General features: G+C 41.1%; 1 protein-coding gene across 1 annotated transcript in view; it reads right to left on the reverse strand.

Annotated features, from left to right (window-relative positions):
* Nucleotides 1-23,941, reverse strand: part of HAO1 (hydroxyacid oxidase 1) — a 49,623-nt gene extending 25,682 nt beyond the window's left edge. The window contains exons 1-3 of the mRNA XM_059133972.1: nucleotides 23,755-23,941; nucleotides 17,696-17,847; nucleotides 477-732 (exon numbers count right to left, since the gene is read on the reverse strand). Of these exons, the coding sequence (XP_058989955.1) occupies nucleotides 477-732; nucleotides 17,696-17,847; nucleotides 23,755-23,891 (545 nt within the window). The 5' untranslated portion in view covers nucleotides 23,892-23,941. The remainder of the gene's footprint in view (nucleotides 1-476; nucleotides 733-17,695; nucleotides 17,848-23,754) is intronic.
* Between the last annotated feature and the right edge of the window lie 1,519 nt (nucleotides 23,942-25,460).

The following is a 25,460-nucleotide window of genomic DNA, read 5'->3' on the forward strand; positions in this document are numbered from 1 at the left end:
AATGACCTGACAAAAGCATCACAGTTCCATTTGGCATTATTAGATACACCAAGATAAGTGAGTGAATGAGTGAATGAATGAATTCTGACCCATGGATGAACCATGGTGAAAGCGGAATATTGCTGAAAGAAGTAGGAGATAGGGGATCAAATATGTGGCTTTTTTTTGTCTCCATTCTTTTAGTTTTTTTAAATCTTCCTAGACACGGTTGTTCCAAATACAATTAAAAATAATTGTGGTGGCTCTTTGATTTCAACAGGCAAAGAAATGCACTTACCTCTAGAACCCAGAGCCTATCATTCCTCAGCAAGATCCCTGCCAACCATACTTCCGGACCCATGTTTTGTGAAGGTCTAATTCCCTATGGCACCCATGTGGAAACTGGGGGGAAAATCCCTTTGGAGCTGGTACATGACAAGAGGGAAGAGAATTAGAAGACCAGCTCAGGGGCCCAGTGATCAGAGACCCATAGTTACCTGAGTTGAGGTGGCAGCTTAAACCTATTACGCACATCGTCAAAGCGGTTCCCCAGATAAGGAGTGTCCACTGTCAAAAATATGGCCTTGTAGCCCTTCCGCTCCGCCCGCTGCACTAGCTGCTTGGTGACCTCCCGGTCCTTGTAGATGTAAAGTTGTAGCCAGCGAAGGGCCTCAGGACTGGCATCTGCCACTTCTTCAATTGAGGAGGTGGACCAGGAACTCAGCATCATTCCAGTTCCCAGTGACCTGCAGGCTGTGGAAGAAAAAAGATGAAGACAAGCCTGGCATTTCCCCCACTCCAAAGCCTTCAGGTTGTAATTCAAGGGGCAGAGACATCTACAAGGGCAATTAGGCAGTAAGAAGTCAATTCTTTAAAAAGTTGGAAATTTACATTCCTTCTACACTCTGCATTGATCTGGGAGACAAAAATGAGCCAAATAGATGAAGACCTGCTGTGTGTAAGTATGAAAAAATTGGAACAACCTGAATCTCCAGATTTAGGGGATTGCATATACTTTAATTCATATATAAAATGAAAGAAACACACCCATTAAAGATATTACTTTTGTGATCATTAATTTTGTGCATCAACTTGCCTAGGCAATTGTTCCCAAAATTTGCTGGAATATGCAGGTTATTGTTCTGAAGGTATTCTATAAAAGAGATTAACATCTAAATAAGTAGGTTTTGAGTAAGGCAGATTGCTCTTTGTAATGTGAATAGGACTCATTCAACCAACTGAGGGTCTTCCCTGAGGATTAGTAAGCAGATTCCCTTCAGACTCAAACCATATCAGCTCTTCCCTAGGTCTCCAACCTGCCAGCTTATCCTTTAGATTTTTTTTTAAAAGATTTAATTTGTTGATTTGTCAGAGAAAGAGAAAGGGAGAGAGCACAAGCAGGGAGAGTGGCAGACAGAGGGAGAAGTGATGTGGGGATTTGATCCCAGGATCCTGGGATCATGACTGGAGCTGAAGGCAGACGCCCAACCGACTGAGCCACCCAGGCGCCCCTACTCTTTAAATTTAGGACTTGCCAGTCCCTGCATGAACCACTTCCCCAAATCAATCCCCCCACCCTCACCTCTCTTTCTCTCTCTCTCTCTCTCTCTCTCTGTACACGTACATACTCTGTTTCCGACTATTACAGTTATAAAAGAATAATATTATTGGTGGACACAGAAAGATTTTCAAGATATATTTTAAAAAACCAAAGTCTACAAAATGACACCTACAGCATAATTCCACATTTGTACAACAATGATGCTTGGTATATAAACCTAAACAAACTGATTGCTAATGATTAGTCAGAGAATTACAGTGAGTTTGATTTTTTTCTTCCTTTTTAATGTTTAAAATTAAACGTTATCTTTAAAAATTTTGTTCCAGGTGCATTCTATCATTTCTGTTGCATTTTAAAATTTTATAAAATACATATGCTAAACATTCCAAATAGACAGCAGTGTCCTCACTGTGGGGAACTTTTTGTGCAAGATATCAAAAAATGAGCTCAGTGAAAGTGAAAAATAATTAATTTAATAAACTCACCTACCCGAATGTCTTAGAGAACTTGAAAGAACAAGGGTGATAGGCTTTTCACTAAAAATAGGTGAAAGGCAGTAAAATTGGGGTCAGCTTTAATGGAGGATGAACTGATACAATGTTTATATGTCAAATACCAAATATGGCAAGAGACAATAATAAATATATAAAACGGATTATATGACCCTGAATCATTCAACTTAGCTGTGTGCCTGACATATATCAAATGGAATTAAAACCAGTTGTCCAAGTGACCCTCACTGGGTGATGTTGAGAATACCGTGATGTACTGTTCAAGACACTACATTGAGAAGCTAAGATACTTCCATGCTTCTCAGGCTTTGGGGGACTAAGCCAGGAGCACTTGTGAAAACACAGTGTGCAAACATCCCCCCAGAATTTCTGATTTAGTCTGAGACGCACCCTGAGAATTTGCCTTTCCACCCAGTTTCTGGGGGGGACTGATGCAGCCAGTCCCCATACCACGATTTGAAATTTCAATAGTAGTGGTTTCACTTTATAGTAAATTTCTAAGTTCACATGGTAATAAATGGATTTGTTTTTGATAAATGTGACTTCACCTATGCCTTTTAAGATATATTAGAAAATATCCCTGTTGTTCAGGTGACAGTTCAGATAAAGAAGACACAAACCAGAGATGATCTTGTCCAGGGATCACTAATCTGTCCCCTCTGAGTGGGCCTTTGAGAATTCTCTCAAGAGATTCATGAGTTGCAAAATCATGCCTAAAAACCTGTATTTTGGGACACTGGGTGGCTCAGTTGGTTGGGCATTTGCCTTTGGTTCTGGATATGGTCCCAAGGTCCTGGGACCGAGTCCTGCATTGGGCTCCCTGCTCAGCAGAGAGACTGCTTCTCCCTCTCCCTCTGACCCTGCTCCCTGTTTATGCTCTCTCTCATTCTCAAATAAATAAAATAAAATAAAATAATATTTTAAAAAATAATAAAAACCCAAATTAAATTTTATTAAACAATTTTATTTATTTTATTAAATAATAAATTTTTATTAAATAATATTTTATTCAATAATAACACATATGAACATCTAGACCATTGCCCGATTTTCATTAAGACTTAAATCAGGGACAATAACTCCAGGTCATCTACTACTGTTTGGAAGGAACACTGATTGGGTCAGGATCCCCTAACCATCAATTTATCATAAAGAAAACATGTCCTGAAGAGGATGTGACGTAAGTTCCCACAGAGATGGAAAACTGAGTGGAATGAAAACCCAGCATGCCTGACCACTCCTCCAAGGCAAGTGATCTTTCTGGAATGTTCAGATGCCCACCAGACTCCCTGGTATGAAGCATAGATAAATGCACTCCTCAGTCCTTCAGGGCCATGACACCCAAAGGTAGTAGGTTTGCCACATCCCTCAAGGATGCCATTATACCAATAACTCTGGGAAGGCAAACCAATGGGTAGGACCTGCTACGTATCACCTGTACAGGGTGTGGCTACACAAAGGGGTTCAACCAAGAGGACCACCAAATGTTAGGACACACCATGTAGATGAACAGCTGTTCTGTCAAGAAGGATCAAAAATGCTCAAAAAGATCTTGTGGGGTACCTGGGTGGCTCAGTGGGTTAAGCCTCTGCCTTCAGCTCAGATCATGATCTCAGAGTCCTGGGATGGAGACCTGCATAGGGCTCCCTGCTTGGCCGAGAGACTGCTTCCTCCTCCCCTCTGCCTGCCTCTCTGTCTACTTGTGATCTCTCTCTTTCTGTCAAAATAAATTTAAAAAAAAGAAAAAAAGGATCTCCTTGTAATCAAGAGAAACACCTACAGACACTCCACAAAGACCACTAAAATCCTTAAGCTATCATTCTTGCAGGAGGTGTCAACCTTCACAATCATTTTGCCCACTTCCCCTGAGTAGGCATGTCCAGAGAAAATCAAGGCCAGCTCATGGCCTCTACTTCCTGAATCTCCTGGCTCTGGTACTAATGGTTGCTCATGTTATTGGTGCTCAAGGTTTATTGTTCAATGATTAAATCATATGGGGCTGAAAATTTGAGTCAAAGACCTTCAAAAGTCTGAGTTACCAATGCCACCAGTGGTAGGCATTTAATAAATGCTTGGTGATCTAACGAATTTACTCCAAGAGAGTCTCCTGGATGGAAGGAGCATATCAGAGTCTGTGCTGACATAGTCTGAGTTGAGGCTAAGGTATTATTTCCAGGAGAGAAAGGGAGCAAAACTTAGAAGGCTTGAGGCTCCTTGGATCTGTGATCCCCTTCACTTGTGATTATGTGCTGTAAGAAAGGCAAATTATTGAGGAATTACAGTCATGATTTTCAACACAGCTTTCTGTCAGAATGAGATGAGGGACGCTGGGATTTTATAAGGACCATTCAAAGAGATGATCCAAATTTGTCTGTTAAAATACTGACACACTTCCATTCCAATCGGTAAATAGCCATAGCTCTGAAGTAAATGACCATCCTTCTTAAGTCCCTTCAATGTGGCATCACTTCCTTCTCTCCTCAAGGAATCCCTGCCCACCCCCTACTGGCCAGGAATTTGAAAGTTAATGCCTGACAGAGCTGGGGGGGGGGGGCATTCAGGATGCTGTTAGAACACTAGAAATGAGCATCTGATCATCTCTTCTAATTGGTTCAATTCTTTGTTGTAATGATCGCTAAATATTTCAAATGTCATTTTTGCCTGAGAAATAAACAGAATACCCTTCTAGCTCACATTACTCTTTTGGGGACAAAACTTGCAAGATTTTAATTTTATAAATCACTTGGCATAGTTAGACTTTGTTAAGAAACTCTAAGTAGGGTCATCCTACTCTAGTGCTTGAAAGCACAAATGCTTCTGAAGTCCCTTTTCTCTCCCTATTCTTTTTTCACAATGAAACTGACCTCCAACTCTCAAAAGCAGCAACTGTCAGATTTCATTTTAAAGGGACAGTGGTCTACTTGCATGGTGTAACATTAGACTCTGGTGCGTGCTGTCTTTTCACAACTCTTAGCAAAAGGGGGATCCCATCTGAGGTAGTGAAGACAAGGCCCAGTTTCTTGCCCCTAACATCAATCAAATTCTAAAAATCTTGGCTTTCATTATAATCAGCTTATTCTAGAGATAAAGTATCCAGCACCATCAAGTAAACACTGATCCCCTAGGACATCCCAAAACTCTATTTTCTTATTTTCACTCCCTCCCTCTTTTATCATCCCTAAGCTATATTTTCAAAAATAAACACCTAAGAGATGCCCCGATTGCCCAGTCAGTTTTGTGTCTGCGTTCAGCTCAGGTGTTGATCTCAGGGTCCAGGGATCAAGCCCTGGCAGTGGGCTCCCAGCTCAGTGGGGAGTCTGCTGCTTCCTTTCCCTCTGGACTCTCTTAAATAAATAAATAAATAAATAATCTTTAAAACAAAACTCTTAAACTTTTAGTGTTCTAGGTGTATTCAGACTTTTTTTTTTCTTCTTTATTTAGGGACACCAGTCATACATTATGCCATCGCTATAAAAAATGCAGATGAGATACATGTACACACATATCACTGAAAGAGACACAAGTAAGGTTGTGGACATTAAAGCCCTAGAAATGATAACAGGTGATAATATACATCCTTGAAAAGATAACGCGATATAATGGATCGAGAGTCAGAAGGTTTGAGCTACTGTCCCAGCCTTGTCATCTATGAGGCACATTTTATCTGCAAAATATCTATAACCACAGCTGCTCTCTTGTCCATTTCCTAGCTGGACAGTCCACTGAGGCAAGGTTTGTGAACATTTTCCGTGTAAATTCTGAAACCACGTAATTGTAAAGAGGTAAGTTGGAAAATGCCTAACGCCATTTGGAAGAAGAAGTCCTAGATAGTCTTATAAATTCAGAATTTTGCCAAGGACCTGGGTTTCTTATCATTCCTCATAATCTTCTCTATACCCAGCTTTTCCCTGCATTGGTTTTGATCAAGACACCCATTCCTCTTTGTAGAGATAGCATCAAATGCTCACTACCTTAAGCAAGAAAGCTCTCAAAATGGAGAGGAATCTTCTCCAGGCCAAGGAACTCTGTCAGAGGGCTGATACAGGAAAAGAATATCAAAGGAGATAATTCCTGCATTCCTGGGTATACATTCCTTTGAAAAGCCAGGGAGAAGACAACAGCAAATATCTAAGAGGTGCAACCAAAACATGCCTTTCCCTACCTCCTACTTCTACCCCTTATCTGTCTGCAGATTTCCAAGGAGGGTCTGCAGAGCAGATCTGAGGGGCTATCAACATTTGCTTAGTCAGCCATCAACAATAATACCTGGGAGAAAAATTTTAAAATTCTCACTACTTTTTTTTGTTGTTGTTGTTTCTCTACTTTATTTGCAATAAAACTCCGAGTATAATAATACAGAAATAAATGAGTTTAATATTATTGTTTACTATTACCCACAATACTGTCCCTCCCACACACCCCAGAATGGACTATGGGCTAGTATGGAAAATACTGGTGCATTCTGTTTAACAGAATCAAAACTATCTTGGGATGCACCCACAACAAAGTTTTTTATTAGCGTTAAATCACATGGTCTAGGTAGGGTCTACAAGGGTCTGCAATAATCTGGCATCAGATCCAGTGTGGTTCTACCTCCCCAAACTGCCATTCAGTAGAGTTAATTCAATTTTGTATGCTATGGAAACTGTTATCAACCACTGAGGTTGACATCAAGTCATCTTAGATATAAAAGCAACCACCTCTGCAGTGGATACAAATCCTGACCTCTAGTGTACAATGATTCAGCTGGGCTAGAACAGGTCAACAGCTTTGCGAAACAGCAGTAATGGGCAGAATCCGCTAAGAAATCGCTAAGGAAGGCCATCACGCCTCTAGATGTTGGCAGCGTCTCATTTTCCATCAAGTCTTAATGGAAACATTTATTTCTGATCTAGGTAGTCTGGATGTACAGGAGAGAAGACAGGAAACGACTGTGAACTTAAACTGTAGGGGACACTCAGCCTGCTTGCCCAAGTTCTTGTACTCTAAAACCAGGACCTTAGAGGAAACTGACCAGGAATGGCAGGGTCGGGAGCGACTGGCTCCCAGCTTGCCAGTGCCAGCCGCCTTCTGCCATGGCATCTGTCTGTCCTCTGCACTGGTGTCCCTCGGAGGAGGGTGTGGTCAATGTGCCACATTTTCTCATGCATCATCCCTTGCTCGTTTTAAAGTCAAGGAATTAAATCACATTATCGTAACAGCCAGCCCCTAGGCACATTTCACCATTAACAGATGTGTTTTATAACCTTGCTTATCTAGAATTTGCCCAGCTTCCTAGAGTTTAAGTTAGAAGAAAAAATAAACAACAAAATAAAAGTAAAATGGCAGAAGATGAGACAGAAGTTTCTCAAGGCTGAGGCAGCATGATTTACTGCTTCCAAATGTTTTAACGTCCAACCCAACATTCTCACACATATAAAGGAGATGTATCACCAAATAAAACTGAAGTTTATCATGCCAGGCTTGACAAGAGGGAGAAGGATCATACACCTAGAATGATACTCATCCACAGCTACCACAACCACCACAACAGAGGAAAATAAAAATTCGTGGCTTATCAGTGGAAGTAAAATGTCTATTATTTGAAGCATTAATTCGTGTAGATCAAATCATATTCCCAGATTAGAGCAGAACGATTAAGCAATGTGGTACTGGAGCCCAAATTATTTCTTTGAAAATAGTTCTCTTTTATAGGAAAGGTGAGTTAAATTTCCGAAATTGTTTGTTTAAAGGAAAAAGGGGTAACATGATGAAAGCGTCTAAAGTTATTTTTAGGTGCATTTGTTTACAAAGCTCCTGCAAAACTTAGTCACCAAGACAGCTGTGCTGAAAATTTTGTGGAGAAAATGCATTCTGTCCTCTGCACAGGAAGTCATTGTGCAATGGGGAAAATATGCAATGACAAAGTACCAAGTAGTTGTGTGGTTCAAAACTCAGCATCTGACCCACTAGGGTGTTTGCATGAACAGGCACTCTAACATCCACCGGCTGTGTCATCCTTTCTTCGCACAGGAACTGCCATTCACAGGCTTACGAAAGAGGCAGTGAATGTTATTGTCTGCGTGTCTAAAATTACTCTTGCAATTACTTGGAAAAATAATGTGAAATTTCCACTATAATTTTGTGTGAAATACTTAGATGTGGTCAAACAAATCTTAATTTATGATTTAAAGAACCGAAGCAATCTCAACACTGCCAAGAAAGGCAAGGAAACCGGAGTTCATCTTTCCAGTGCTTTCAGGATGGCCCATTGTCTGAATCAGGAGCAGTTTAACCTTGAGGGATCACACAGCCACTCCCTTGGAGAGCTGTTTTTGATTGTATGGAAAGATCTGCAAGAAACAGTCCTCGTGACATCTGTGTCCTCCCTTTCTAGCATCTGCTTTGTTTCTGGGACAGAACTCTGGGTTAGAATTAAACATCAGTTTTACTGTAATGATCCCCAGGTTATTATTCTGTCATCTTATTAAGTTGTCAGGTCCTGGCATAACTGGCAGGATCGCATGGAGACCACACCAGAGTCAGATGCCTATTATGATGGGTTCGAGGAAGATCAAGCTCGCCCTTGACCTCAATCAACCTCGCAAAGTGTAACAGTCTGGGTGTCAGGACACCCCAGGGAGTCTCTGACTTCTCACTGTCATGCTTTAATGTCATCAGGCACACTAATCACTGGAGAAGGAGAAATCTCATGCTCTCCAGAAAATTGCCCCAGGAGCTTAAATTCTGGTGTGAGATACTAGAAATTGTACCATTCAGTGCTGGTCTTCAATGTAGTAAGAGCCTACTTTTTTACTAGTTGTTTTTGATTGATGAAGTTGGTCTTAGCGCAAAGTGATTTCAACACTGAATCTACCATTTTTTTTCGAAATTTTTCTGGATATAAATGGCCCATCTTTATATTTATCTATGCATATATACAAAGAAGGTCCATAATCCTTTAATATATGTGTATGTGTATATATGTATATGTGTATGTGTATGTGTGTGTGTATGCATATGTACTGTGTGTGAATTGTGTATGCAGAGGGTGTGTCTACTGAATTTTAATTGCTGGAAAAATACGTCCAAAACATAAAGTTGAGCTGAAATAGGTCGAAAACAAAGGTGAGAATCGATTCTTTTTTTTACTACAATGAAACCAAGAGGTATTCCCTGCCAAATATTTAATGATGTAATTTGGACAAAGTTTCAGTGAACTGTCCTTTCTTCTTTTTCCTCCTTAATTTTGTTTTATTTTTTCTCAGTAAAAATGGCTAAAATAATGGATGAAGACAAATAACTGAATCAGACTCTGGAGTGAAATGTATCTTGGTTCACACCCCATCTTGATCATGGACCAGCCCTAGACTTTGGTCAAGGGCGCCCTTGTCTTCCATTGTCAAATGAGGAGAATGATAAATGATAATTACCTCACAGATCTTTTGTGAGGATTAATGATAGGAGTGTAAAGTCCAGCATCTGGTGCATAAAAGGCACTCATTTCAGAAAAAGTAAAAGTTTCATTTAAAGTAAATCTCCTGCTTTTCCTGGGTTTAGGTAAAATTGAGAATAATGGGGATATTTTCCTCATCGGTATGCTGAAATGTATACCTACTCGGTCACCTAGTACAACACATAAATATATAAATCAATAAAGCCTTCAAAAATACATCATTTGGGTCTGGAGCAAAGGAAATGACAATTTTTCTTGCTGAATGGTCTTTCACTCAATGTTAAGGTCGATCACTTAATCTCGGAAAATCCAGAAAATTCAACAGCTAAAGCTCTCAACTACACCCTAATTCAGTGCTTTGGGGTCTGTATGGCTCTTTGTGTTACTCTGCAATCTGTTCCACCTGCAGCTTAATAGGTGGTCAAGTCACAGCTGAGTCCCAAAACTTCACTTTGGAATGTTCTGGCCTTTTAGGCTCAAAAAGAACGTGTTTAGATTTAATGGTTTTATGGCCCATCAAATCCTGTGTGGTAGCCTCTAATTGCATCCAGGGGCAGGAATTTCTTTTAAAATCTTTTTTTTTTTTTTTTTTTTTTTGACAGTTTACTAAGAATTTGCTAATATGCTGAGCATTCCTGGAACGCGTTAGGCGGGTTTTAGTTTTTCTCTATTTGAGGTCCCGGCACTCCCTCATGTGGCACTTGCGCACATAACAGCCAGAAGCAAAGGGATGAATTAACAATCTCCTCTCCTTCTCCTCTCCTTCCTCTTGATTTTTCCTATCATTCCATGAAGGCTGAAATTTAATTTCATTACAGCCACAGTGCCTAACACTGGAGAGAGTTCCATGATCATGTCCTAAAAGCCTCCGTGGTCTATTAAGCATTTTATTTACTCTTTGAGAAGTCAGAGATGCTTTATTTCTCTTGTGAGATGGAAATCTCGCCTCAGGAGACTATCTGCTTTACATGGCACAAGGGTTTATGCATATCATTGATATTTCCTTTACTACGCGGAGTATGTGGAGACATGATTCTGTGGTCATCCTGGAAGCTCATAAGAAGAATAAAACTTAACAAAAAAAAAATCCAATAAGGTTTCAAATGGATGCACCATTATAAGTAGAGACATTTGTATGGCTTTGTAAATATTATAAGAGTTGTCAATTATTAAAACGTTAACTAAATCATCTAGTGCAATAAATGTCTTATTCATAACACAGTGCATGGCAAACTGCTCTCCACTCAGTGCTTCTCTGTTAGTTTCCATCGTTTTTTTTAAGATTTTATTTATTCATTTTTGCTATAGAGAGAGAGAACAAGCTGGGAAGAGAGACAGAGGGAGAAGCAGATTCCCCACTGAGCAGGGAGCCTGAGGAAGGACTCCACCCCAGGACCCTGGGATCATGACCTGAGTGGAAGGCAGATGCCTAACCGACTGAGACACCCAGACCCCCAGTTTCTTTTCATCTTAAAAGAATTTTAGGAATTGTTTTTGTTATTTTTTTTTAAGATTTATTTATTTTAGAGAGAAAAAGAGAACACAAGCAGGGAAGGGGAGTAGGGGAGGGAGAGAGAATCTCAAGCAGACTCCCAGCTGAGCACAGAGCCCAACATAGGGCTTGATGGGGGCTCAATCCCATGACCCCAAGATCATGAACTGATCTAAAATCAAGAGTCAGAGGCTTAAGTGACTGAGTCACCGAGGCACCCTAACTTTTAGGAGTTCTAATTTTTGTTTAAAATTCAAGCCTTTTTATTTAATGCTTCTGAATTTTGCTCAAGGCTCGTATTTCCTAATGAGTTTCATATTCTGTGGCTTTTCCATCCTCTCAAAACTAAGGGATAAAACTGTAAAAACACAGAATGTTTGCAGTTAATATTCCAAGACTATAACATAGAATTGCCTTAGGGTTCTTGCTGCAGTTAATGATACTTGGAAATATCAGTCCCTGACCAGGATCTTATAAGCAGCACTGCACAAGTGATTAATAACCCAGAAGAAAGTATTTATCCTCTGCAAGCCTCAGTTTCCACAAGCACAGGAATTGGAAAAAGATCCTTAGGGCTTTGGACTCACATTTTACGATCAGTAAGACATAGATGAATTAATGAATGCAAATTGCCTGGCACACATTGATAGCCAACTAAATGGGCTATCATCATTGTTCACAACAGTTAATTTGCGTGGCATCTCTCAAACATCTATTTGTATTTTCAGCAAGATCCAGCAATAAATATGGCTGCTGGTTTTCCTCTATCCCCAGCATGCAGCTATGAGAAATGAAAATCAAAGGCGTACAAATGCTCATTCCACCATTTACGCTCTCTGGGGCTGGCATGGAAGGCAGGGGATAGAGGAAAGGGTGGGCTCTCAGAAGGGCAGTTGTCTACCTTGAATGCTTTCTCATTTAACGGAATCTTAAATGGGGACAGAATCATTTATTTATACGCTGACCACCACCACCATCCCCCCCCCCCCGCCAAAAAACAATTAAGATCATCTTCCTTTTGGGAATTTCCCTGTTTTGGTTTCTGACGTTTTCTTATAGTGGAGATTTGATCTTCGTGCTTGCCTTCATTAGCAGAATCCTTTCTTTAAAGAACCATCCTGGGGCGCCTGGGTGGCTCAGTGGGTTAAGCCGCTGCCTTCAGCTCAGGTCATGATCTCAGGGTCCTGGGATCGAGTTCCCCATAGGGCTCTCTGCTCGGCAGGGAGCCTGCTTCCCTCTCTCTCTCTCTCTGCCAGCCTCTCTGCCTACCTGTGATCTCTCTCTGTCAAATAAATAAAATAAAAATCTTAAAAAAAAAAAAAAAAAAAAAAAGAACCATCCTATCTGTCCTGTCGAACCCCAGCACACCACAGGAGCACCTCTGTGCTCAGTGACGCACCTAACTTTCCCGAGAGCCCTGACCTCCTTGGGACATGGTAAGCAAACACTGATCGTGCTTAAGCAGCTGACTTTATCAGTGAGGAAACGTAATCCTCCTAGAGAGTGAAAATGACCTGCCACAGAAGCGAAACTAGTTAGTGGTGAATTTCCACATAAATCAGGTGTCCCAGCCTGACAGCCCAGGGGACACTTGTAGCCCACAAAAGTATTTGCTTTGGCCCACACGTTATTGCCTCAAACAGTGTTTTAGAGAATTTTTGATTTATTTGCCAACATTTAAATACCAGGAGATTACACATAAAAATCAAGGCTTCTGGCTTCTCTTGAAATGTTGGGATATCTGGCGATCCCCACATCCTCATTCCCTCGGCGGGTGGTAGTTAGCTAGCACTGAAATGCAGCTGCCCCCTTCCGGGGAACCTGCAATCACCCGCCCCCCCCCCCCCCGCCCCGCCACCGTCTCCACCACTGAGCCTGCACTGTTGTTTTCTTAACTTCATCTCTCTCTGGATATTTATGTTACCAGTCTGACCCTCAAAGCCATTTTTGAGGTCCCTGCATTAAAGCTTAAAACAAAAATACCTTTAGCAAAGTGAAAAGGGCGACTTTCACAACCGTTAAAGTGCAAATAGAGTGTACTTTTCTGAAAGTCGGTTTTTTTTAATATGTGGAAGAAATTTGGGGGACCCTGGGGCCAAATAAAAAGTGCACCCCATTTGGGGAAGTTTTTCCCAGCATTATTCTCATGTGATTCTCAAAGGACCACCTAGAAGTAAGAGTTCTTATTCAACTAAGTTTGCCAGATATAGTAAATAAACACATAGGATGACCCAGCTACAAAGGATTTGTTGTTTACCTGAAATTCACATGTAATTGGCTCCATATTTTATTTGGCAACCTTACATTTACAGCCATTTTGAGAATGAAGAAAGAGTAGTTCCATTAGTCACTCTTCAACCACAAAGCCGTGTAAGAAAAAAGCTCTCTTCTCGAGCCCAGTTCACACTGGGAACAGGCCCCCAAGTGGTGGGGAAAGAAAAAGTCCAAAAGACCCTTGAAGCCAGGTTCTGTGAAGTCTGGAGAGCCAACTGAGAGGGTAAGATTGTGGTACTGTGGCAACTTCCAGAACTTTCTGGATGCCCATTCTAATTATTCAAGCCTGACCATTTCCTGGGGATTTGAGCGGCCCTCACATTGTTTCCATTCTTCCAGAAGCCAACAATGACACAAAGATAGGAGTACAAGTATTTTATTTAGAAATAATCACAAGGTGAGTTGAAAAGTGAGAGAGGGAGGGGAAGGCAGTCAACAAAAGGTATGTTAATGGCCACGTAATGCCTAACCTTCCTATTTGTCTGCTCCTATTGCAAGAGAAAGTGTCAGGCAAAAATCTGCAGGTTCTGATAGAAATCATAAGTAACAGAGGGATATATCCTGAGCACCAACAGCATCTGTTCCTGGCACACATGCCTTCTTTCCTTCCAAAGAACATATCCATCCCACAACCAAAATATACCAACCAAGGCGGGTCATGGACTGATCACCATCAGCTTTCAGGGTTAATCTAAACATTAAATAGACCATCCATCCACCCATGGTAATTGGACCATAGAAAAAAACTTAAGGAATGTTGAAATCCTTAAAGGAGGTTTCTACCACGAATTTGGATATAACGCCCTCACAGGAACCTGATCCAGTCTCAGATCCTTAAGGACATTGTGTGCGACCTTCCATCACCAGTTCCTCTGTGTCCTCAGGGTCATCACACCCTCTGCGTTCTTACTGTTCAACCCTGTCCCAATACTGATCCTGTATCCAGCTCTCCTGTGGGGGTTAGGGGGAGTACCAGGGCTGCTTTGCATGCACCTACAGCAACAAATCAATTACTTTTAGGGGACTGTAATTGACAGATAAATGGGCTTCCCCTCATGACATGTATGGGATTTTCTGGAAATGGAAAGCAGCACAAGATGGTTCGGAGCAAAGATTCTGGAGCCAGATTGCCCAGGTCTGAATTCTGCTTCTGTCACATATGAGTTGTGGGATCCCGGGCAAGTTATTCATCTGCTGGGTGCCTTGAGTTTCCCGTGTGTCAAATGGGCTTACTATAGTACTGCTTCCTTGGGCTGCCCAGAGGATTCAGTGTTTTAATATTTGTAATACGGTGCTTAGAATAGCACCTGGAACATAGTATTTGCTTTGTAAGTGTTTGATAAATTAATCTAAAGAAAGACTCCAATAAGTACTTACTTAAGAATGCCCCCTGCTTAGTACTACGAGGAAATAATGTTGCACAAAATAGTCCTATCTAGGCCATCAAATTAGTGTTTCTTTCTTTCTTTTCTTTTTTATTTGACAGAGATCACAAGTAGGCAGAGAGGCAGGCAGAGAGAGAGGAAGGCAAGCAGGCTTCCTGCTGAGCAGAGAGCCTGATGCAGGGCTCTATCCCGGGGTCCTGGGATCATGACCTGAGCTGAAGACAGAGGCTTTAACCCACTGAGCCACCCAGGTGCCCAGCAAATTAATGTTTCTAAATGAGTTTTCTTCTCATTTTTCTTTCATCCCATCCCCACCAAAAATAGGGAGCTCTGATCTTGGAACCATCACAAGGGAGGTGGAGAGTAAGTCCTGTCATTTACTCATCAAGAAAACTGCCTTCTCTGGAGCTCTAGCTCTTTGCCCACAGAATGAACATAGGGACACTTGTCAGGTATCACATAAAGGGATATATACATATATTTGGAATCTCCAGGATTGGTGGTTGTTGTCGAACCAAGTGAGCTCTGTTTATTTTCTTCTTTTATTTCCTCTCCCTCACTGCCATTCTCCTCATGGTCCCTTATCCATCTTTTGCTTAGTTTTTATTGTTCCTATCTTACAAAATAGTTCAAAGGGAAATTTCTAAATATGGACCCAGAAGAAGAAGAATAGAAAGTCAAGAGTAATCCCATCACTCATCAATAAACACATATAAAATGTAGTCTGCATTCTTTGCCTTAATAAATAAATGTATTTTAGGGCCTTACCATGGTTTGTAACCTCTTTTTAAAAATGGTACTGCAACATCTTTCCATATCAATACACTCCTTCTCTGATATCATTACAAAAATGTACCCCATTTCTAACATACCCTGTTTTTGACAACCAACCTCCGATTACGGGACATTTGGGTGGGTTTATTTTTTTCTAATTTTTCTCCTATTAAAAACAACAAAGGAATGAGAATCCCTGCAGAGATGTCACTCTTCAAAGTCATAATTTTTTTCTTGGAATTCCTAGAAGAGCAGTTAGAGCATCACATGGAATTCACACTTTCAAAGCTTTGATAAACAAGTGTCAGTGATTTTCTAGAGATACAATTCCACTCTATGCTCTTCCTAGGGATATTTGAAAATGCACATTTTCCTTCCACCCTCCTCACAGTCTAATCTGAAAATAATAACTTGATATTCAGAAAATAAAATATATACTTATAACTTATGTTTATTTGGTAGCTAGGGAAATGAATAATTTTCTGTTTTAAAAATCTTTTTTGAAATTTATTTATTTGACAGAGATCGCAAGTAGGCAGAAAGGCAGACAGAGAGAAGAGGAAGCAGGCTCCCCACTGAGCAGAGAGCCTGATGTGGGACTCGATCCGAGGACCCTGAGATCAAGACCTGAGCTGAAGGTAGGGGTTTTAAGCCACTGAGCCACCCAGGTGCCCCTAATTTTCATGTTTTTATTGGCCATTTTCATGAGTCCATTTATGAATTTTCTTTCTTTTTTTTAAGGTTTTATTTATTTATTAGAGAGAGAGAGATCACAAGTAGGCAGGCAGTGAGAGAGGGGAAGCAAGCTCCCTGCTGAGCAGAGAGCCCGATGCTGGGCTTGATCCCAGGACCCTGAGATCATGACCTGAGTCGAAGGCAGAGGCTTTAACCCACGGAGCCACCCAGGTGCCCCATTGATGAATTTTCTATTCATCTTTTCTTACTTACATCTTTTCATCTATTTGGGGTTCATGGTATTTCATTATTCAAGTATAAGGGCTCCTCACACGAAAAGGTCATTAATGCTTTGCCGCCTCAGAGTTTTTCAATTTGTTTTGCTTGCCATTGTCTTTTCAATTTTTGTAGAACTTTGACATCATGGAAATTTCTGGGGTTTGTGTTGATTTGTTGACTGTTATCTATAGAATGTTTGGGAAGGCCTCTTTTACCCCAACTGTACATGGAAAGATATCAGTTTCCTTCTCTTTCCCCCCCTTCTCCCTTCCCATATTTCAGGATTACCATAGACAAATGGCTGGGGATCCAAGACCACTTCTCTGTGTGTGGTCCTAGAATTTAAAAAGTTCTAGACTCTAACCTAGGTCTGTCCAGGATGACCTGTGTCATGCTGATATCCCAGGCAGAATTCTGTGGCAGACATTTCAAGAAGAGAAGTAAATCCTTAAGATCTGTGGTATAATGGAACTAAAAGGCTTTAAAATAGTATTTAATTCCTGTTCTTTGGGCCTGAATTTCCTGCCCTGCTTAGCATCAAAAGAAGTCAGATAGAATTCATCACTAACTTTTCTATGAGTTTCTAAAGCAGAGTGGGGAGATTTATCAACTGTGCATACCTTTTCAAATATTCATATTTGCTAGGGGACTAGGAAGCTAATAAATTAGCCCTAATAAGAAATTTATTTACATCATATTTGAATTTCTCATCTCTCTGTCTCCTAAGGCAGTTAGAATACTCTATTGGGAATATAGCCCATTCGTAAAAGAGAACCGTTGTCCCAGACCGTGACAGAAAACTCAACCAATCAGGTCACTACATTTGCTGTTTCCTTGTGAGAATCACATGGTTTGGGAAAGTAGGAAGGGTTTTGAAATAAGGTAGCCATAAAATTGAATCCATCTTTGCCACTACCTAGCTGTATGACCATGGGGGAGTCAATTTCTCAAACCTCCATTTTCTGATATGCAGATATTAATACACATAATATAACTAAAAGCTGTTGAACCGCCATTCTGCCTGCAAGGCACTATTTTAAGTACTAAATTTATATGCGCGAACTCATTTAATCCTAATAGTAACTGAGGGAGGTGAGTACTATCTTTATGCCCACTTTATAGCTGATCAAACTGAAGCACCAAGAATACCTTGCCCAGCGTCACAGAGGAGCAGAATAGGCAAGAACAGGTATTTGGATGGCAGCGTCCATGATCTTAATTTCTGTGAGCGTAAAAATATCCAAGGACGTGTTTCCTTGATGCATACAGAGAAAGAAGTCACTAAATGTTAGTCCTCTTCTGTGCCTTTGGGGAGGACTCCCTTCCTACCTCTCACGGTTGCGAGCTCCCCGTCCTCATGAGCCATGCGCTGCATGGCCGTAGCCCCAGCGCATATTGGCATGCTGACCCTCTGCCCCAAAACTGAAGTCGACAGGTCTACTTCCGCAACATTCCGGAGCATCCGTGGATATAGCTTCCATCTAGAATTTGGGGGGGAAGAAAAGGTTTTAGAATTTTAAAATCATCACCAAAGCGTTGACATTTCATTTTAGTTAAAAAGAGAAAATATCCTTTTATTTTTCCCATCTGGCAAATTACAAAGTTAAAGGAACAGGGACATTTTTAATGTTTGTGAAGATAAGAGAATAATGAATGTCACGAGTGACTGTTCTTAGTGAGGTGTGATTAGCATCTGGGAGGACTTGCCCATGCGAGCTTTGACACAAGCATGCGGATTGCCAAGACAGTCCAGAACAGATCACCATCTTGAAAAAATGGCCCCATTTCCTTTTGCAGTGAAACCAATCCCTTAACCACCCTTGATACCTTTTCTGTCCATATGGTTTTACTTTATAAGAATATACAAAAAGTATCACACATAATGTAGCGTTTGGAGTCTGACTTCTTTCACTAAAGTATAGTGCTTTTCAGATTCGTTCATGTTGCCAAATGCAGCCATAATTGTTTCCTCTTGGTGGATGAATAGTATTCCGCCGTACAGCGGTGCCCCCGTCTGTTTGCCCATTCTCCAGCTAAGAGACATTGGAAGGTTTCCAGTTTGAAGCCGCTATTAAAAAGCCACTATAAACATTCACATAAATGCCTGTGTGTGAATATAGCTTTCATTTCACTTCCTCCAAGTCATTTTGAAGATGGTATACAAAAACATGGAAGGCAGACTATAAGAAGATACACTATGTTTAGTTTTTCATTCATATATATATATGTCCAGTTTTTCTCATATATATGCATATATATACATATATACATACATATATATCAGACAGTAATCTTAGGTAATTCCTTTTAAAATTATAATTGGTTTATAATTTTATTATAAAATTTCTTCAATTTTATAATATTTCTTCAAAATCCTTAAACTGAAGTCAGTATTCTTTGAAGTATGGTGATGAGGGAAGATAATTTTCTTTAGTTTAATGGAGCATTTTCCTCAAAAAAGTTACTTGGCAGAAACTGGAGTTTTGGCTTGAAGAATTTTTGACTCCTGAACATGATCTTAAATAACTCTTCCTGCAATTCTTTCGTGTTGTAATGAAAATGATCAATAAACCAAGAACCAAAATTTTAAGAGTCAAATTTACAAAAGAACAAGTTCTCTTCCCTCTTAGCAAAATTTATATGTCTTATTTGTTCAGGATTGTTTCTCTCATTAGTCACGATTAGAATGAAAGAAAATGCAGCTCTATTTCTAATGAGGTCTAAGACCATGAACATGTGTATAAGACCCACATACATGCCTAACCAGCACTCACCTTTCCTTACCTAGATTGAGCTCTGCTTCCAGAGAGACCAAGATTTTCAGTTAATACAGTGAAGTGTGATTTAGAACCAGAGAAACCAAAATAAATCGAACCTCCAAAGTCTTGACTGAAGCCTACTTCCTGTCACAGAAGAAATTCTGCCTTCATGTTGCTTTAGGTCTGTAATCTAACCCTTCCTCACATAATAAAGTAAAAACATCCAGCCCTTGAAAAGCACAATAAAGAAGTTTTACTGTGCGATTTCTCTGCAATTCCTTTGAACATCATAATTGTCATTATTTTCTGTCATACCACATGCTTTGCTGCTGGAAGTCTTTTCGTTTGGACTGACCCTCACAGCATGCTTCTTTGATCTCCATTTTGAGCGGGGAAAGGCAGAAGCCTTGAAGAGAGTTTTTATTACCAATCATCTCTAAGTGTATTATTAGAATGAGAGAAAAAGATTTTAAATAGCAACCGTTCGCATGCTGGCCTTGGAAGGCATTAATATTTACTTAGAGCTGAGGAAACAATGAAAGCTTTTACCAAGAGCACACACAGAGCTGCAGGGTATCAGCTGTGTGTGTGTGTGTGTGAGAGAGAGAGAGAGAGAGAGAGAGAGGACATTGTTTAACGTTCAGTTCCTACATAGAAGGCAAAGGCTCAGTCCTATCTTCAGGCAGTAGTTTTACACTTGTCCATGTGGTGGCGCAGTCCCTTTAATAACTGTGTGTTCTTCCTCCCCCCCCCCCCCGCACCTCCCCCTCCAAAACGCACTACTTTCTGTTCTGAGGGTGACATTACAGACACTCCCCAACCAGTGCACAAAATGCAAGTCTCACGCAAAATTAGGTAAGATCAATGGAGAGGAAAGTGTGTGCTCTCTAAAATGTTCTCCACATTTTGATACTTTCCGAAAAGCAATTACAACTAACCTTGTCAGGTAGTTCTAATAGCTTTTCAAGTCCCACCTGGCCCCTCCCCCAAGATAAGTGAATTTTCACCAATTTTACATAAAATCACAGCCGACTATAACCTTGGACTGTGCTCTTATAGGACCTCCGCTTTGGAAAAAGGATATGAAGGTTTGAAGAACAACTGAACCAATTGAATAATAAACCTCTTTCAAAGGATGGAAAATAAGATGCCCCGAACAATGGACGTGAGAGAGAGGGGAGGATCCTTTCATAGGGCTTTTGACCCACACCGCACATGCAATGAAAGCCTCACATTTAATTTACAAAAAAATCTGGTGATGCCCACACTCCTCATGATGAGATACTCTATTTGAAGGAAGACACTTAACACCAAGCTTTAAAGCCGTGTGCGGTTACTGAATCCCATCAACTGAGCACAGCGAATTAATGTTTCATAAGTCCTGTAAGATGATCTTGTTGCATTCCAATTTCCAATTTTTTACCCTAAGCATTTACATCCAATGAAATATATGTAAAATATATAAAACAGCACAATTTTAGTAATCTCATTTTTTACTCTTCATCCTTAATATCATGAGATCTTTAAAACATTTAACTGGCTCATGCTAGACTTCTGAGGTATTGCAGTAAAGGAATAAGGAGGCGGGAATCATAGCAAACCTATTTAAATAGCCAAGCCAGGGGCGTCTGGGTGGTTCAGGGGGTTAAAGCCTCTGCCTTCACCTCAGGTCGTGATCTCAGGGTGCTGGGATTGAGCCCCACATCGATCCCCACATGGGGCTCTCTGCTCAGCAAGGAGCCTGCTTCCCCCTCTCTCTCTCTCTGCCTGCCTCTCTGCCTACTTGTGATCTCTCTGTCAAATAAATAAATAAAATCTTTTAAAATAAATAGATAAATAGCCAAACCAGGTTTTGAATGCCTTGGTGTGTAAATGGGTTCCAAAGGCCTATGATCCTCCTGAAAAGGCATGTAGTTGTGTGTGTGTGTGTGTGTGTGTGTGTGTGTGTGTGTGTTAACCCCAATCAGGTCAGGCCAAGCAAAATGAAGCAAGCCGACATAAGCTGTTCGTGTCATGTTTACAACAGGAAATTATGCTCTTCAGTCTGGTTCCATCTATTTGACTTTACTTGTCCTGTTGTATTTTATTTTATTTTATTTATTTTATTTGATTACTTTTTGGCCACAATAACAGTAGAGTCCCAAGTCTTACCCCGGAAATGTTTACAAGCAAGTGCAAGATCACATAAGTGAGCTCGGTCCCCAGAACTCCAAACTATGGCGGTCTGGTCGGACTGGAGCACAGAGAGGTAACAGCTGTCACTGTGAATGACTTTCTGTTGTGCTTGCCAGAGGGGGAGGTGGATGCATTTTATAAATGGCTTTTAAGTGCCTTGCCACTGTGTCACAAGGGGTTATCTGGGATTTGGTTGTTCTGCAGTCTTGGTTTGAATCAAAATGAGAGAGTTCAGCTTGATTTGCTTAATCCCATTAACTCAAAGACACCAGGACACCCCCCCACCACCACCACCACCTCCCCACTACCTCCCCTCCCCCGCAGGAAATCTATGCTTAGCTCCACCTCCTAGTTCTGTGCTAGAAGGTTTGGAATGAAGGGTCCCCCAACAGATTGCACAACAAAAGAGGAATTGAAGGGTTAGATAGGCAATGGCCCCTAACTTTTGTTGTGATATAAAAACTCCTCAAGCAGTTGATAATAAAAAAGCATCCGCCAACCTCCAGAGAAGGTTGATTAATCCCCATTTTTTTTTTCCCCCTTTCAAACTGAACCAAAGGGAAAGGTCAATGCTCATGGAAAGGATGGTGTGGCAAACTCGTCCTCAGGATCTGTGTTCAGTCCTGAAGTTACTTAGGCCATGCCTAGGCTGGGAGTGGTCACTGGAGTTCCATGTGACCCACAGAAGCATAAGGCACGCCTCCCCTTCACAACCTGGAAGTCAATGCTGTCTTCTCTGTCTCACCAAGTTTCTAGAATTTCCAGGGTTGCGATGGCATCTGTATTTGCTGCAGCCCTTTGTTCCCTCTTTAAGGCCTCTGGGTGGGGGGGGGGGGGGGCAGTTGTTTTGGGTATATTTTGCTTCAATTCAACCCACCAGCAATACGGAGGTTAAAGATCCATGTGCTCCATGGGCGGGCAAGCTCCCATGAACAGAGAATTTGTCGGTCTGGGTCATGGTTCGATCTTCAGCACGCGGTTCAGAGTCTAGCCCACAGAGATTCCTAGTAACTGTGAGTTAATTAATTAAGTAGCATGAGGTGAAGGGGGTTGAAGGGTGGGTCAGGAAATAGGTAGTCCCCTGAGTGTTATGACCTGAGAAGTTAAAAGAGACACCAGCCTGTCAAGGGCCCAAAATTTCCTTGGTTAAAATGACCAGTTTGGGGTTAAAGTGTTGTTTTTAGGAGACTAGTAGGAGGTAAACCGTATTACCTGGTGAAGAGAACCGCTATGAGCCTAGGAAGGGACATCTTCTGACCTGAGCCAAAGGCAGAGGTTTAACCCATGGAGCCATCCAGGTGCCCCAGAAAAGTGATTTCTGGGAGATTTTGCTCTAGACTGACAAAGCCAAGAAGGAAGGCAAAGACTTTCCTCTGGGTCTTTTCTTCCTTTTTTCTTTAATTTATCACCATCAATGAATACCCACAATACTCGCTGGTTTTACTAAAGGCCATCCTGTAAGATGGAGAAGCCTGAAATCGCCTAGCGTATCAAGGGCTCTCCTCCCGGGCTTCAGCAAATAAACCATTTTGTAACTGCCAAGAGGAAAAAAAAAAAAAAAAAACTCCTCTAACGTTATTTTGTTTCTTGTTTTTATTACACACAGAAACATAAACCATGACCCCCACCGGGTTGTGCTTTGAAATATGAAAGGCAAGGAGAACTAATTTGGGGATAGAGGGAGATTAAGCACTTTGGATGAGGGATGAAATAGCCCCGTTGAAAGATGAATGCTATAGAGACAAATTGAAACCTAAAGTGAAAGTTTAGACAACAGTATTCAAAATGAATGATAACGGGAAGGCGGCAGGATAGGAACATTCGAGGCAACAATTCGATCTGGTTCAACCAGATAAGATGGCTATCTTGCCCTTAATGCTAACTGCTTCCTACACCATGAGCGAGGGATAAGCCTCCCTGTTATACTCAGAGAGAAAGAATAGTCACCAGAACGCATCACTATTTTTATACACAGTTAGATGAGGTATCCATGTAATTCCACGTGAGGCAAATGAGGCTTGGTTTTGTCAGTCAATTGTTTGAAATTCCTAGGCTTGGGATTTTTTTTTTATAAAGATTTTATTTATTTATTTATTTATTTGACAGACAGAGATCACAAGTAGGGAGAGAGGCAGGCAGAGAGAGAGAGAGAAGCAGGCTCTGCACTGAGCAGAGAGCCCCATGCGGGGCTCGATCCCAGGACTCTGGGATCATGACCTGAGCCGAAGGCAGAGGCTTTAACCCACTGAGACACCCAGGCGCCCCGGCTTGGGATATTTTTAAACAACCTACTAGGCCAAGACTTCTCATAGCCCCCAGAGTTTTTGCCTCTCTACTAAGCATCTATCTAGACAAATAATTTCACATCGTTAACATTACCACTTGGAGATCTTATTTCGGTAGAATGTCCTCATGTAATTTTAAAACATGATTTAAAAAATAAAATTTTCTTACCTGGAAAATGCAGCAACATTATCAACCAAAGTTTCCTGGTCATTTGCCCCGGACCTATAATAGTCATAGATAGACTTCTGAAGGACTGATTTCGCATGTTGTTCATAATCACTGATACAAACTAATCGCGTAAACATTTTCACAGGGTATTGCAACCCCAGGTTTGGGGTTTTTTCTCCCCTGCATAGCCTTCTACATCCTGATAGCTCCACTACTTGTCAATTATTAACAGAATTTTTCCAAAGTTCAGATTTACTTCTCTGTTGCTTACATTAAGTGAGTAAATACATAGCTTAGATTTTGCAATTTCCCTTGCATCTGTCTGCCAAAGAACAGCTACACCTAAGCCATGAGAAGGTGGGGTTGGGGAGGCAGGAGGAGGGGACTAGTTGTCTGTCACATCAAAAATTAAGGACTTAGAGAGGTACTTGCATGAATCTGCTCCTGGATCTGTTCTGGCTAAGGCTGCTTCTCCCATACGGTATGTGCATTTGCTTGGAACCCTGAATGGGCTGCCCACTCATTTTTCTTCCACATTTGGACATCAAAATATCATGTGACAAGGAGCTTATGGAATGAATGGGGCATCCAGTGAAAATGGGGTCTTTATATAATATAAAATTCAGCTGATTATAAACATTTGTCTTTAACAAGGAACATGAAGCCCAAATTTACAGCTTATGCTTAAAGAGTCTTGTCTCACTCTGGGGAGGATATAAGGAGGTGCAATTCTAAAGACCTTGTGGTCTCCATCTAAAATTTCACTCCATCATGGAACACTTTGAGGGAGACTTGTATTATTAAGACTTTCGGCTTTGACATCAGTCAGACCTGAATTTCTGTCTAGGATCCTCCACGTGAAACTGCTCACCAGTCATTTGGCAGTTGAATTCTAACTGCCTACTTCTGTGCAAGAATATTCTCTACAACTTGGACCCTGCTTTTTCATGCACTTGGCAGACAGTGCTAAGGAGTCGATGTCCTAGGGGACAGCCCTCCACCAAGTCCTCAACCAAGGACTCAAGGGAGTTGGTGCATAAATCCCCCCAGATCCCCCACTCCCCTGGTTGCTCAGGTACCCCCAGTGTTAGCTGGTTGGTGACCCAACCTGCTGGTTGGCTGCCTTGCCTTCCAATCTCACTTTCCTACTCCTTAATTCAATCAAAAAGCTTTAAGCAGTCAGGATCAGCATTGAATTAAACACAGGTTTATTCCAAAAGTTCACAAATGCTTATATTTTTGCATCAGTGTGATAATAGGTAGAAGAACATTAAAATTGCTATTGGAATGTGAATATCTGCTAATATAAGGGTGTCCTAAAAGAAGTAACTCCGTTTTACGGTTACCAGAGTCACTGAGAAGGCTGATCTAAGGCATCTTAATTCTGCTGAGAACTATTCAAAATCTGCAGATTAAGGCATGATGTTTTCATTTCCAACTTTTATAACTGTTAAAACGGTCAGCACCTTGCAATTAATATGATTTTGGTGCAGAGGCAACTTAATATTCTGTAATGAACCTTAAGCAAGCCAGGTTCTGGTGAAACTAAGGAAGACAATAAGGCCCAGCACTTCTCAAAGTGTGGTCCTGGACCAGCAGGACCAGCAGCAGCAGCCTCACCTGGGAACTTGTTAGAAATGCAAATTCTCAGGCCCCATCCCAGTCCTGCCAAATCAGAAATCCCACAGCTACTGTACCGTAATAAG

The sequence above is a fragment of the Mustela lutreola genome, chromosome 9 (assembly GCF_030435805.1).
Source record: "Mustela lutreola isolate mMusLut2 chromosome 9, mMusLut2.pri, whole genome shotgun sequence".
NCBI classification, from domain to species: domain Eukaryota; kingdom Metazoa; phylum Chordata; class Mammalia; order Carnivora; family Mustelidae; genus Mustela; species Mustela lutreola.